The sequence below is a fragment of the Lissotriton vulgaris genome, chromosome 6, assembly GCF_964263255.1.
Source record: "Lissotriton vulgaris chromosome 6, aLisVul1.2, whole genome shotgun sequence".
Lineage (NCBI taxonomy): Eukaryota > Metazoa > Chordata > Amphibia > Caudata > Salamandridae > Lissotriton > Lissotriton vulgaris.
Window position 1 is genome coordinate 442,020,029 of NC_141694.1, and position 15,244 is coordinate 442,035,272.

Here is a 15,244-nt window from a genome sequence, read left to right on the forward strand (position 1 = left end):
AATCTTCCACTCTGTTCTTTCTATTGATAAAGGCAGTGGCCGTTTTAAACACTAGCGCGGCTCCCACCTCACCCTATGTACATGTTCCTCTCCTGAAATATTATCTGTCAGTCAATACTTAAGAAATACTCTGCTTTCTAACAGTCATACTCTCTGGACCAGAGAGCTGAATTTCTATGTTCTGTTACTGGGGCCAAACACAATCTTCGCTGCTCAGTGGGCATTTTGTGCTATCGCAAACCCTGTATCAAACTGCTTATCATACCTCCAGAATATACCTTAACTTATTTTGATTGATTTAGATATTATCTGTAGACCTCTGTTACAGAGAGCTTCTTATGGTCAAGGGATAATACAAGAACACTGATTACTTCGGTATTCCCTCAGCCTTCTGGATGGTGTTGAATTGATTGTTCTTCACCACAACTTTCTAAAGACTTTCAGACCAAACAATGCTTCCACTTGAGAGCAGTTTGCCCGAATTCTTGCGTCAATTAATACAGTAATCGCCGGTGTGTAATGGCATCACTGCGCCCCGCAGATCTGAAACGTCAAAATGTAGAAGTGGATATTCCAGTCCCTATCATATAGGATTTTCTAAAGTGACTACTCTTCTGTAGCCAGATCTTGACTATTCGTTGGCAGTGAATGTAGGACAAGTTATCTGACATATTACCTTTGTGCATGCCAGTTGATCCTTCACTGTGCAATACAACGTTTGTGCATCTAGTTTTTATTGATTTGCCTTGAGCCTTTTGTTGCAGAGGTAAATTAGACGCAGACTGCACCAAACCACCTGCCTGTGTGCCTGAGGATGTCTGCTGACATATTAATATTAACAACAACAACAATACCAATAAAAATATTATTAATACTAATATAAATGTGAATAAATGAACGAAACCGTCTTGGAAAGCGCAACAGCTGCTCCCTAAGGAGTAGGAATAATAATAACAATAACAATAATAATAATGAGAATAATAATAAAAAGAAGAACAACAAAATAATAATGGCACTGGCCGCAAAATGTGAATATAGAAACACACCAGAAAGCATCTTCTTAAAATAATTACAAAACCAAGTCTGTCGCACACACACAGTCCCATGTTTAGGTTTGCAAACATAACACCAAAAAAAGCCTCTTGAGTAACAGTGAATTAAGGCATTTGTTTTCACCACATGCACATTATTTACACATTCACTTCGAATGTAAAGATGTTTTTATTTTTGCAATTAGCATCTGTCCAGTTTCTACTATGACGCGCCATCAAACTTTGTATTTGAAAAATACATCCATTATATCCTAGGACCCAGATTTGCAAAGATCTCACACAATGCTTGAGAGGGAGAGAGCATGAAATCTACGAATATCTGGCACTTTCCTCTGTCTCTAGTGCTGGTGCACCATCTGGCTGCCTAGCGCCACACAGACACCTTTGCTCCATAGTGAAAAGCTGTCTGCTTGAGACTAGCATAGAGTCCGCCCTGGAAAGATACCCTTTGAGTACTACATTCTAAGCCTAGTGAAACTTTTAAACGTTTCCCATATTATATGTGTGCTGCACTGTACATCACACGTGCAAAGTGGGAATGGTTTTAAACTATGGTGCAAAGATATGTGTACAACGCTCAGCAGCCTGATTGTGTGCCAGCGCTAAGTGAGAGAGAAGTCCAGTGCTATATCTTTCTGCTCCCTCCCTCTCAAGCAACTTTGGGTGCTGCGCTGTGTTGTGCCCATGTTTAGTGAATCTGTGCCTTCAGGTCAGTTTCCAGGGCAAAACAAATTTAGTGCGAGAAAGTCCAAAAAAACATTTTGCACGGGTTTGCACCACTTTTGTGAAATAAAGCCAGCACAAAATGTTGGTAAATCTGAGACTTAGGTGCTTTAAATTGCCATCTCACTGAGGATTTTCCAAAATACCTTTCTAACAGTGCATTGCAAAAGCACAAATCCACAGGTGAGACTCAGTAATCTGTTGAGTACATGTATTTTCTGCAGCAACTGAATTTAAAACAAACTATGTCCTACCGTAGTGGTTATAATCTTCTTCGCTTGGTCCATGTCCATAATCATAATAATCTGCTGGTCTGTAATAGAATCAGAATGAGAAGGGATGAAACCAGTTCACAAAAAAATTAACAGGTCACACCAGTATGTACAGAACACATAACCAATAAGAATTTGCTTTTACGTGAGTAGTACACCACAGTGTCTCCTGTACACCAGGCCTATTGTAGGTGATAGTGTGACAAGGGTCGCTAGAGTCACCTCTCAGGCGCTAGATACCTGTATATTTCAGTGACTCTGAATATCACTGCCTCATTTAGTTCATTCTCTATGCACTGAATTCACTTCCTACTAGGAGAATGTGTCTTGCTCAGTATTTGATTAACATAGCTCCACAGCATATTTTCTTTGCAGTTGTTCGCACATTCATTTGTCTAACTGCTTAATGGCCAGAACAAGTCCCAACTGACGATCACTGAGATATACAGCTGGAGACTACACTTGCTCTTAAGAAAAGCTGTGACTACTCCTTCCCCCTCACAAAACCAACCACACACTAGGAATTAGGGGGCCGATTAGGATGGAGGAAGGCCCGCCAAAGCCCAGCCAGCGGTGGCGGTCCTTCTGCCATCACTAAGCGATTTACTCACCACCCAATTAGGATGGTGGCGGGTACTGCGGTGGAAGCAAAGTCTTTAGATTACAGCCCACAGCTCCATTGGTACCACGGTTACACGTTACATACCCAACACTGGCCCTTGCATCGCAAGCCTCTCGTTGATGGCAGCATCAAAGATTATGCAGAACTCCTCATCGTAAGCCCCTCAGATTCTTTGGAACAACTGGTGCATGACACATTCTTAGTGCAGGACTTTGCATCGCAAGTCCATCTTCTTGATGAACTCCTTGACAAGTATGCAGGGCCTTGCATCGCAGCCTCATGGCTCTTGCAAACCAATGCAGCACAATGAGACTTCGTATCACCTCAGCTGTGCAATACGTCCTTGTTGTGGAGGTCTGCAACTCTTTGCAACCTGGATTTAAGGTACTCTTGTTCAGTGGTCTTAGGTGGGTCACTGTAACCGGCTTGCTCTCCTTCGCGGTTGACTTGATGTTTGTCCTGGTCTAGTGTGCCCAGCTATCCTCTGTAGTTGGTGCTTTTTATTATTAGCACTATATTCACTGAAATCGTTAAAGTTGCGTAACTCCTGTTCTGCTGAATGGATTATTGTTGTTTTGGTATTTATTAAAATGTACTTTATTGATCTAACTTGATGTAGGATTTTTCTTGTGTTGTGTTTTTTTTTACTTTATTACTCTATGAAGTGCTGCATAAATACTTTACACAATGCCTCTAAGTTAAGCCTAACTGCTCTGTAATAAGCTACCAGAGGGTTGATCACAGGCTCATTTGGGGTTTGCTTTTGCCTCACCCTGACAAGGTTTGTGGTTCCTGCTTGAATACAACCAGTAACCCAAATTCGTACAAAGAGGTAAAGTAGCTTGTAAAATATCCCAGTTTAAGAATTTCCAACCAATTCCTTGGATAGACACTGCATATATCTTATTATGTTGAGGTATATCTGCTATCATCTGAAATTCATAGTGTGTAAAACAGAAGAATGCTCTACAGTAAACTAGAGCCCAAAGTGCACATGGCCCATTAGGTGTTGCAACTTCAAATGGTTACATAATGATGTGCTTGAGATATTGTACACTCTTTAAATATAAAAAGACCTATCCAGGGTTTACAAGTCAAGGCATCCCGGTAGGTTTCCTGCAACTGGGGGCAGTGTCTGACAAACTGTCCTGATTTACCACAATAAAGGTAGAGTTCCTTTTTGGGATGACAAATCTTCTCCTTTTTGCTTATGAGTCTTTTCAGGTTCCCCTATCTACATAGGTTCCCCTGCCCTTTCCTCTGGTTATGTAAAAGCCTCATTGTTTTTAAGCAATGAAGGGTGGACATACCCTCTTCTTTTATTTTTTTTAAGGCATTGTTGAACTTCAACCTGAAGCATTAATTGTATAAGAACTTTAATTGAGATGTGGTCGCTTAACCATTAGTGCCAAAATATCTAATAATTCTTCCCACAAGCCATTGTAGAACATGACAGAGGCAGCTTCATCTGTCCACTCCATCTGTGCCTTTAATTGACAAAATATGCTCACGTAGGAAATTATATCATGCGTTACCTGTTTTTATGTTAGCAAATTAATGTGAGCTGAAAGCAACATCAGTGTTCAGGAAAAGATGCTGGAGAATTACTAAAGGAAGTCTGAAGAGTACAATAATAATGGGATGTCTCCATAGCCCGAAGAGAGTTAAGATCTGAATCCATGTCTGTATGTGCACCTGGAAAACTGTCAGGAATGCTTGTTTTTTTGCGAGGGAGAGGCAGGCTCCGGACTCAAATGATAATCCACCAACCAATCTACCTTCTACAAATCTTTAAAGAGGTGGAAAGGTAAATAAAAAACAGAATAAGGGTCAGCGAGAGAAATCACTCTAGGATTAAAAAGAACCCTGGTGACATGCTTCATCATTGGGCTCCCACCAGACAGGCTGAGTGCCTCTCTGGTGTGCTACAACGCCCGTCTACAGTGGAGCTGGTTTTTTATGAAAATGTGAGTGAATAGTGGTTTAAAAAGTGCCTCAGTTTATCCAGAAAATGTTTTTATTAGTAGGAAAACCTGGCACAGCTAACAATAAGTGTAGCGGATGTTTTTCGACTGATTAGATTGACCAGGGACATCCAAGTAAGTGAAAAGGTAACCAAAACTCTTATGTCAGGGAAAGAGGGGGAGCGAGGTAATGGAAGGTGAAAGAGAAACACACCACATCAGCTGGAGGCCCTTCACAGTAAACCCCCTCTGCACTCCTGAGGTGGGTGGTGTGTAATGAGAAACATTAGAGTCGGGTTTTAAGGTGCAGAAAGAACAAGTGGCACAAATGAATGTATTGTAGAAAATGGTTTACTTATTGACTGGGCTGTGCACCCTGGTAAAGCAGCAACCTCAATCCTAGCCAGGGTAAGGAACAAATAAACCCCCATGTAGCTTGGCACAGAGCCATCAGGCTTAACTTAGAGGCAATGGGTAAAGTATTTAAGCAACATGTTAGAGAGTAAACAAGTCAAAACACCACACAAAGAGATCCAACACCAGGTTTAAAAGATAGAGCTTAATGTAATAAATAAAACAAAACCAAAATGACAAAACTCTAATCAGTAGAATTGGTGTTATACATTTTTAAAAAGTAAACTAGAGTATAGTGCCCAAAACTAGAAAGCACCAACTGCAGCTATCTGGTCTTGCTGCACTGAGTCAACGTCAACAGTTCAAGTCGACACTGTGGAGTGCGGGTTGGATACAGTCCCATACTATTACCGCTGGCGATATACCTTCTCAAGTTTTGATCCGAGTCCTGTTTTTGTTGAAGAAGGTCACCGTGAGCAAGTAGAGTTCACGAGCAGTGGTCAGCATGGCGTAAAAGCAGGCTAAGGATTGCAGATGGGCAGGCTGGAGCTTCACTTTGACAGTCCATGCGAGTGATTTATGCTTGCTGTGTGAAGAGACAGGCAGCCAGCGGCTAGCGTTGAATTTCAATATTAGCGGCACAGTTCCAGGGTAAACAGGCCTATTCACATTAGCAAGGAGCCACATGCTTGAATTAGGAGCCCACAGAGCCACCTTAAGTGTCCAGGATCTGAGGGCGCCACATGGGGCTCTGGAGCTTGCTCTAGACAGGTTGAGGAGTAGTTAGAAAGCCTGTTATGTCCCTGAGGCTCAGATCAGAAGGCCAGAAGACTAGCCCTTTGAGCCACTCTGCGGTCCTGGGTTAATGATGGGTTGAAGTTACAGTTCTTCCTCCTTAGGCAAGAGTGCAGAAGGTAACAGGTCAGCACAGCAAGGCCTTCCCTGCAGAGTATTCACAGGTCCAAAAGTGTACTGAAGTGGCGGTGTCTAAAACCCTACTTTTATGCATAGTGTTGCCTTTGAACTGGGGAGAAGCTTTCAAAGACATGCCTTTGAAGTGCACAGAACCCAGCTACTCCCTCACATTCTGCCAGTTTTGGCCTATCGAGTCACATTTAAGCTCCAGTTGTGTATACATAAAGCCCAAATGTCAACTCCACCCAGTCATGGGACTAGAGACTGACGGCAGGAATCAAATGGACAAGAAGAGAAAATGGTAACTTTCTGAAAGTATCCTAAAAATAATGGGGTTACCCTGTGTCCCTCAGAAGTTGGGTGTATAATGATAAAAGCTACAATGTGTTCTGTGTGGTGTCCCAATTGCTTTGCATAATCAAAATGGTGTCTAGAATATATCAACAATTTGTGCAGATCTGTCTGTGATCTGGAGAGCTGAGTAGACGAAATCCACAACATACCCGAGTTCAGTGCCATACTTGACAAATATTCAACACCTCATAGTACAAATCAGTGGAGGAATAGACAATACACACAACATAACCATTACTTATTGCATATATTGACACTCATGTATCCAGATACTATACATAATTTTCTTCGTGAGAGGCTGTCACGAACACAGATATGAAAAATACACTATTTGACTTGGTGAAATAGTGACATAAAGTGCAAAAAGTGCTTGACATAACACAATACAAAAAATGTACATGAAACATAAAAAGAAAGCTGTTCATCCTTCTTGTATCTTCTCGTTTAACATGCACTCTCTTACCTCATTCATGCCTTTTAAAATAGTGGTTGATCAAAGACATGGGTCAATAAAATTGTTGTTGAGTCCTGACCCTTTGTGTATGTATTAGTGGTACTCATCCTAGCAGGTTCTCCTCCGTACCTCTTATTATTGGAGCATGTTGTTCATTTTCATAGTGTATGATGTACAAGCACCATAAATAGGTTCACGTTACTTAGAGGCACTCGCTCACCACTTTGGCGGCACAAATTTATGTTATGGTTTTCTTTCACACGGACTTTGCATATCTGTCCAATAACCGAACATTTACCTTTTGTGGAAACAAGAATCCACATTGGAAACACAATTTCTTTTTCTTCTGAGACATCGTCTTCTAGGTCTCAACTTTATGTTTCTGCTTACTTTTCATGATTAACGTGAACTTTGCAGGGAGGCCCTCTCTCTAGTTTTTTTATGAGACTACCTCTAGCCAGACTCAAACCTTGTTGCCTAGCTTCAAAGTGGGCCGCTCCGACTGTTAAGCCACACCCTCCTCCTGGTTCAAGAAATGTGCTGTTGGCATCCATTAACTACACTTGCATACACAAAAAATAGAAAACATTTCAGTTAAATCGTGTTTTTTTGTAAAGATTCTGTCAAACAGATTGTAAATGTTAGAACTTATACACTTTTCAGAATGATTCAAAACGAGAGGTTTTTGGTCTGCACAACTATGATCTCAACATTTGCTGCTGAGATAAGTTCTTTTTCCGTAACATGATGCTAATAACAGCAGAATCCTGTCCACTTAAGTTCACCCTAGCTCGTTTACAGCCGAAGAAACACCTTTGCAGCAATTTTAAATCCTCTTGAGAATTTCATAGGATGCAGTTAACCCAATTAAAAGCAGGAGAGTGGAAACCACCGAGATCCCAATGCTGTCAGTATAACAAATTATTTTAATTATAAATTATCGCTAGTTACTAATCAAAGCCAACGTGACACCAGTGTCCGAGTCCTGAGATTCAGACTGGATGTCCTTATTTTGTAGGCCTCGGGAGCATACTGTTGTTCTAAACGGTTCACACTCTGACTGAAAACATGACAAACAATGGGCTCCTTGCGTCAGGATATGCATAATCCGCGATCATTGCACTGTCGCTCCAGATTACACAGTTACAATTACGTGTTATTTAAGAGCGTTAATGGCAGTGCTTAATTTGTAAGAAAAGAAGTGCAGGTGCTGAAAATTTTTCCAAGGAGCCACCACTCACGTCTTCCTCCGGTGAGCCCCACTTTCAACACTCTAACTGCCTCAGTCTATATCTGCTAACCTTGATCTGTCGTCGGTCCCCTAAGTCTTTGCTCTAAGAGTCTTTCCTCTCACCTCTCTAATTGTTTTCTATCATCTTTGTCACACCCTGTATTTCTGATTTGCCCTCTATTCATTTTAGTCCTGCCCTTTTTTCTCTTCACTTGTATTCATGCTCTGCTCTCTCTCCCCTCGATCTTGGCTCTTTACTATCACTCTCTAGCAGTGATTAGCAGTGTCTCCATTTTATCATTTGTCTGCTTTTTTCCTCTGTCCTGTCCTCCTCATCCTTTCATTCTATCTTCTCTATTCTTAATGCTTTCTTCTTCACATCATGGCTGCTTTCTCTTTGTATCTGATTTGCTCTCCTCCTTTTCTCCTACTTTACTCCATTATATCTCTGTCCTCTCTTGTTGTTTCTTCTGCTCTTTACTCTTGCTGTCTCTCATCTCAAAGACTGCTGCTGCCTGTGACCCCTGTCGTCAGCCTGTACATGTTCCTGCTGTTTTGAACTCTGCGTTTTCCTGTTGTCATTCCTAAGGAAGCGGAAGATGACGTGTTTTACTTTCTTACCTACACTGAGTGCAAAAACAAAATGTACACCAAATGAAAATGCTTTTTTGCACATATTAATCAGTGTAGTATGACTGGGTTTATTGCAGAACAGGCGGATGCTTGAGCCCAGCAGGTCATGTCACTGCTAGTGCTGCCTGTAATTATTAGGTCCAGGGATGGCGACGACATCCACTGCTCAGCTTGCTGTGACCCTGCCTGCTACAGCACAGGCATTGTCCCCAGCAGGATTGCTGCCAATGCCGGTAAGTATGGCTGTGGTGCCTACTGGACTCAAACTCAGCAATTACTATGCTGGGGTGCAGAGCACAGATTCTACAGGTGACGGCATGGCGCACAAAAGTTGTGTTGGGGCACAGCCGCATTGAGCACATTGACGATAGCAGATTCGCAGGGCTGCCAGATATGCTACTCTGGCTATGCAACAAGTGGAAAGTCCACACTTACTTTCATTTATTCTTCCTCAAGAGCCCTCACTCCCAAGTTCCAAATGCGCTCTTGCAGCTTCCTTGCCTCAACTCCGTCATGAGCCAGCCCCCAGCTACAATTACACAATGGGAGGTTTAGGCTCAGGCAGTGGCAGGGTGCAGCCGACTAGGGGAATGGAATGCAAGCCACAGTTTGTTGATGACTTCTTGGATTTGTGATCAGCGTGATGACATCATCACTAACGTGGTGATGCACAATCATGCCTGCCTGGACAGGCGTATGCCGGCCTGCCTATGAAGATTTACCAGCCGATCACCATGCAATGTATGTTATCCTTTTTATTTTGAATTTGAACAATTAATATTGAGACCCTCACTTGCAGGTTCAGAAATTGTAGCACCGGCCCTGTAAAAGAAGTAAAGGGGCTGAGCACTTGAAAGCACCTGCTCAAATTAGGCACTTGTCAATGGTCTAAGGAATAAACAGGGAGGGCTGCATTACAAAACGTTTAAGCAGGCCAACTGTATACTTTTCTGCAAGCCACTATCAGAGAAGTTTCATAAATAGAAGTCGCCCCCCCTTCTCCGCTTGAAGATGGGAAGGGAGCAGTATGGCAAGATATTTAGCAGATGGCTTGGGAAAGTTTATAAAGTTCCCAAACCACCCTATAATACCACATTCGGACACGCAGTGGATTTCATTTGAATGGAGTTTTCACTTCGGGGGTTGGCAGTTGAATTCCACAAACTAACACAGAGCACCACCAGTCATTGGCATGGTGCATGCACCTGTGCCCTTGTACAAGTGATGTCCAACGAGTAGACAGAGAGACAGGTTTGTGGTCTGCGGGGTTCCCGCCCCACCTGTCTGAGCGTTCATCAGCGAGCGCCCCACTTGCATGACGCCCAAAATCCCAATGTCACCACTTTGTTGCTTGATGCATTGAATATCTGGGACAATGGGACTCCTAAGGCAGGAAACCTGTGCATCTTGCTTGTTTTTCTTTAGCCACATGTCATGCCTGTCATTAGAGTGAAAAGTGAAACAGTGATTCGAGGAGACAGAAAGAGACATTCCAAAGAGGCAGTGCAGGAAAAAATATGGGAATCAAGTTCCAAATCCGACATTAAGTGGATGAAATAACTCATGAAGACATTTAGTGGGCCTGTGAAAATTGCTCCACATATCAGGTACATGATTTTCCAAAGCCATTGCACTTCATTTGAACCTACCAGTGGCGAATATATTTCTTAAGATGTGGCACCTGCCAAGTCATAAACAGAGTTAATGCCATTCTAGCATCTGCCAGAAAATTAGCTATTGGGGTGCATTGAAGCAAAGAGTAAAACCTCGCCAGGAACAACAATGGCATATGGTCCGATATAGTTAGCCTTAGGGATAGTTTGGCTTTTCTATTTAGCACGTTCGACAATGTTTATCCTATAATGGAGAGAAAAGCAAATAGCAACATAAAAAAAAAAGGTAAGCTACGCTCTGCTCATTGGAAACAAAACGACACAAAGGAAATGGGTGGGAGAATTGCTAATGTAGAATAATGAAAGAACCTGCAGACATATGAAGTACTGGCTGGTGCTATTATTTTCGTTTGTACGCTTTTTTCATGTATTTGCTTTAACTGTGTTTCTAAAGAGGACCACATCAGTGAAATTGTCATCAACGTTCTGTTTCTGTTTTGTACGTCATTCCTTATGTTTTGGTATTTCTTAGGTGAGTTTGCTTCACTCCGTCTTTTAAATTTGTTTTAACAAATGATGGACTGTAAAAATGTTTAATGAATGAGAGTGGCAAAACAATGCATTCTTTAACAATGCATTCTTTCCCTAAATTTATGGTTAGTTTCTCCTCCCATTTCACTAAATTCGATTATAACTGAAGACCCGAATCCGCTAATATTAAAAATGATTAGGATTTTTTGATAGTGCAGGACATTGGAAATTAGGAATGAAAGTGTAGAGTGACTTTATTGTTTTGTTAATTAAAACCATTACAATTTTAACATAAAATACATCAAACATCAAATACAATACCTTGAATTGTGCAAAGTTGCAGGTTTGTTCGATCTTTTTAAAGTGAGGCGTTAAACATACTACGTCTAAAAACAAGTCAACGCATTTATGTCCAAAATGTGGAAATGTCAGTTGATTACACTCACAGAGAGTGTAAGGAAGCTCTGATTAACTGTTTGTCTGCCATTAGACTAGTCCAGAGATTTCCCTTACCATAATTAAAAGGGTCCCTGCTATTAAATAATTTGGGAGCATATTATCAAGGACTGGTGTTAAAATTATCGCCGTTTTATCGGCAGGAAACCGCAGATAAAACGGCTATAATGGGCTTGATAATACGCCCTTGTTAATTCCCATAGAAGCCCATGTTAATATCAGAACATGGACTTCTTTCGAGCTTTTCAAGAGTAGCACACAGCACTTCTTTCTTTGCATAATCATAAAAAGCTCAAAACGTCCATTGTTCTGCGGCCACAGAGGTGTGCTCTTTTTTAAAAAAAAAATATTTTTATTGAGTTTTCGTAGGCACACATATAGCAACACACAAAGCACTAATACTTAAATAATCTAGCTAAGTACATATAGTAATCAAATGTTGAACATAAACAGTACATTACCTACAATACAGTTTACAGAAAAAAACCCTATACACCAAAACTAAGCATATCATAAGGGAATACATCAACTACGACTTTCTCTTGCCCTCTCTTTCCATTGATGAACTGGTTCCCATATTTCTCTCCCCAACCTCATTGCCCTTCTACCCCTTCTAGCATAAATACCTTTTTCTAAATTAAAAATCCCCAAAAGCATGGCAATCCACTGTTGGAGTACTGGGGGTGCTTTATCCAGCCAAGCTCTAGCGATCATCAATCTATATACCGCCATTGCTATAAACAAAAATTAATGGTGTTCCTCACCCTCAACCCCCCTAACCCCTAGCATAATTACTGGTGGTGTTAGCATGACAACCAACCCAAGTGTACGACCCAGGAAGTCCTCCATACCTTTAAGCAAAGTTCGTAATTGAGGGCAAGCAGCAAATATATGTATGCTATCCGCTACTGGTTCACTACAGCGTGGACATGTAATCCCTGTAGTCCCTCCCCACTGCGCAATACGAGCCGGAGTGTAGTAGAGTTGGTATAATGTTTTATAGTGTTGGGATTGAAGCGGGGCTGAACAAAGGACTGAGCATCCTAGTTCCAGTGAATCCAAGAAACGTCGGCCCTGAATTCCTAGCTTTACTGCCCATTTATTTTCACACTTTCCTATATCGTCCACCTTCAACTCTGCCAAGGTAGCATAAAAACAGCGGATAGAACACTCCCCTCCCTGTTCTATAGCTTCCAAAATGCCATTTTTAACGAAGCCAGCCACCCCTCCTTTCTTCCTGCTCAAAAAACTCCTGACCTGCAGATATTTAAAGAAACTCCGCCTACCAATATTAAACTTTGCCTCAAGGTCGGAGAATTGCAGCATCTTCTCGTCTAAGCCCAGCAAATCCCCTATCTTAATAATTCCTTTTCTAGCCCACTCTGCCATGGTAGCATCAGCAAAAATTGAGGGTGGTAGGGTCTTGTTCATATACAGTCTTGTGTATCTATTGAATCTCCCCAGTCCACATTTTTTTGCTACAGCCGTCCAGATATTATGCGCAGCCAAAACGGTCTTAAACCGAGTGCGTTCGTAATATGAGGAGTCGGCACAGCCTAAAAAGGCATTCTCTGTTTCTGGGCCCAGCACAATGGAATATACCTTAGTCGAGAAGGCAGTGACGTTTGGATCTACCCCGCTCGCGCCAAACAGACCCTACATATACTGCAGAGCCGAGGCCCAGTAATATAATCTGAAATCTGGGACCCCCCACCCCCCTCTTGCCCTGGGTAAAGTCATACATTTATAGGCCCTCCTGGTCTTCCCATGTGGCCAAATAAATGTCTTCAAAAGAAACTTAGGGAATATAAGCATATATATATGTTGGTACGATACACCAATGAAAGTCTGAGATTGTTCATCCTAGCCAAATCCAAGCTTACTTTTGCCAATAAAGGAATCATGTTTCGTTCTACCACCGTCTCAAGTTTAGCCGACATTTCGACCCCCAAATTAACTGCCGCCGGAACCACCCGAACATCATCACAGCTAGCAAATGAGTTCTGAATTATTTGTGTTTTACTACTGTCGAGCCTATAGCCTGAGATTTCGCCAAATTTTAAGGCCTCCTGTTCTATTTCTCCAATTGCCGTTGATGGGTCTAGGGTAATTATAGCGACATCATCTGCGTATGCCAACACATTAATCTGCAATCCATTCAGACAGAGGGGGGGAATTCTAGGGTTAGTAATAAGACACCGTAGATAAGGGTCCATATAAAGCGCGAAGAGAAGAGGAGAGGCCGGGCAGCCCTGCCTTGTCCCCCTTTTTATCTGTACCACAGGAGTAAGCTCTCTGTTAATCTTAATTCTAGCAGTTGGTGCTTTAAATAATACCTGGATCGCTCTAATATATCCTTCACCAATCCCAAAATGCCTCAATGTCTCCCATAGATACCCCCAGGCGACCCTGTCAAAAGCCTTCTCTGCATCAAGAAATAGGGCTGCGACAGGGCCGCCCGATATCTCCATGGCATCAAATGAAGTAATCACTGTTCTGACATGTTCTGTGGTGCCTTTTCCCGGGATAAAGCCATGTTGAACTGAGGAGACCAATTTCTCAATGATCGCTGCCAGTCTTGTTGCCAAGATGTTTGAATATAGCTTTACATCAGAGTTCATAAGAGCAATAGGTCTATAGGACCCGGAGGCTGTGGGAGGTTTACCTTTTTTCAAAATGACTATAACTTCTGTACTCCCCCAGGAGTCTGGAATCAAAACCCCCCTCTGAGCTTGAATAAGTGTATCCAGTAACTCCAACCTAAGGGCTCCCAGGAATGTTTTATAAAATTCTACAGGGATCTGATCTGGACCTGCAGCCTTTGTTGATGGGAGATCTGATAAGGCTGTTGTTAATTCTTCAAATGTTATAATAGATTGCAGATTTTCTCTTTCAACTACCTCTAACTCAGCCACTTGGGGATTTCCTAAGTAGTCCCTGATTCCCCTGCTCCCACCCTCCTCCACGTCATACAGCTCTGTGTAAAATTTCCTGAACCCTTCTCTTATTCCTGCAGGATCTGAGATCAGGTTGCCTTGCCCATCTCTTATACTCCTAATATCCCCCGCAGCGATCTTCTGCCTCGTTCTAACAGCAAGAAAATGCCCCACTCTTTCACTCAGCTCACACGCCTGCTCCTTCCTTGCCAAATAATTTGCAGCTGTTTTATTAGCGATACTTTCTGCTATTTCAGCCTTTAAGACCACAATTTCCAGCAGCTGTTGATCCAATGAATATCCACCCTCAATTAGACGACCCAGTTCTTCCTCTACGACCAAAAGGGTATTAACTTGCTGCTCCACCCTGTCCCTCTCTACTTTCTGCCTGTACGTTGTATAACTAAGTGTCTTTCCCCTTACCCTTGCTTTAAACGCATCCCATGCATTGCCTGAACTGGTACTCCCCTTGTTGATGCTCCAAAATTCCTTAATCCAGATATCCATATGTCTACAATAACCTTCATCTTTTAGGAGAGCTCTCTCAAACGTCCAGCTATATGGTTTCCTTGTTATACCACTTAAGCTAAATGACAAAATTAAGGGGTTATGATCTGAGACCAACCGGGGTAGTTTCCTAATTTGTGAGCTTGCTATTAATGAATTGGAAATTAAAAAGTAGTCCAGTCTTACCATAATTCTATGTGGAGCTGAAAAAAATGTAGCACCATCAACCTGAGGAAAGAGATTGGCCCAGGCATCAGACAGAGCATTATGCAGTGCCATATCTGCCGCAGCCCTATGCATTCTCTTCTTCCTCCCATTATACCCCTGTCTATCTTGTATCTCGACACTGGAAGGACAGTTAATATTAAAATCCCCGCAGCATATAACAGGTTCGGACCAGGTTGATAATTCTTGATCCAAAAATTCAAATATGTCAGGGTCATCTCCTGTCGAACCGTACACAGAAACCAACGTGAACTTAGCCCCCCTGAAGCCCACTTCAATTATAACCCACCTCCCCCATTGATCCTCTTTTTTCTTGTGTACTATACAATCTCTTCCTCTCCCTAGCACAGCAACCCCACAGGAGTGCTCTTTTGATGCTTTATATTCAGATGCTTTAAGAAA

The 15,244-nt window shown here is 42.1% G+C and overlaps 1 protein-coding gene across 1 annotated transcript in view; it reads right to left on the minus strand.

The window, feature by feature from the left end:
* Window positions 1-15,244, minus strand: part of KHDRBS2 (KH RNA binding domain containing, signal transduction associated 2) — a 1,060,381-nt gene that overhangs the window by 55,221 nt on the left and 989,916 nt on the right. The window contains exon 8 of the mRNA XM_086925219.1: window positions 2,030-2,088. Within this exon, the coding sequence (XP_086781345.1) occupies window positions 2,030-2,088 (59 nt within the window). The remainder of the gene's footprint in view (window positions 1-2,029; window positions 2,089-15,244) is intronic.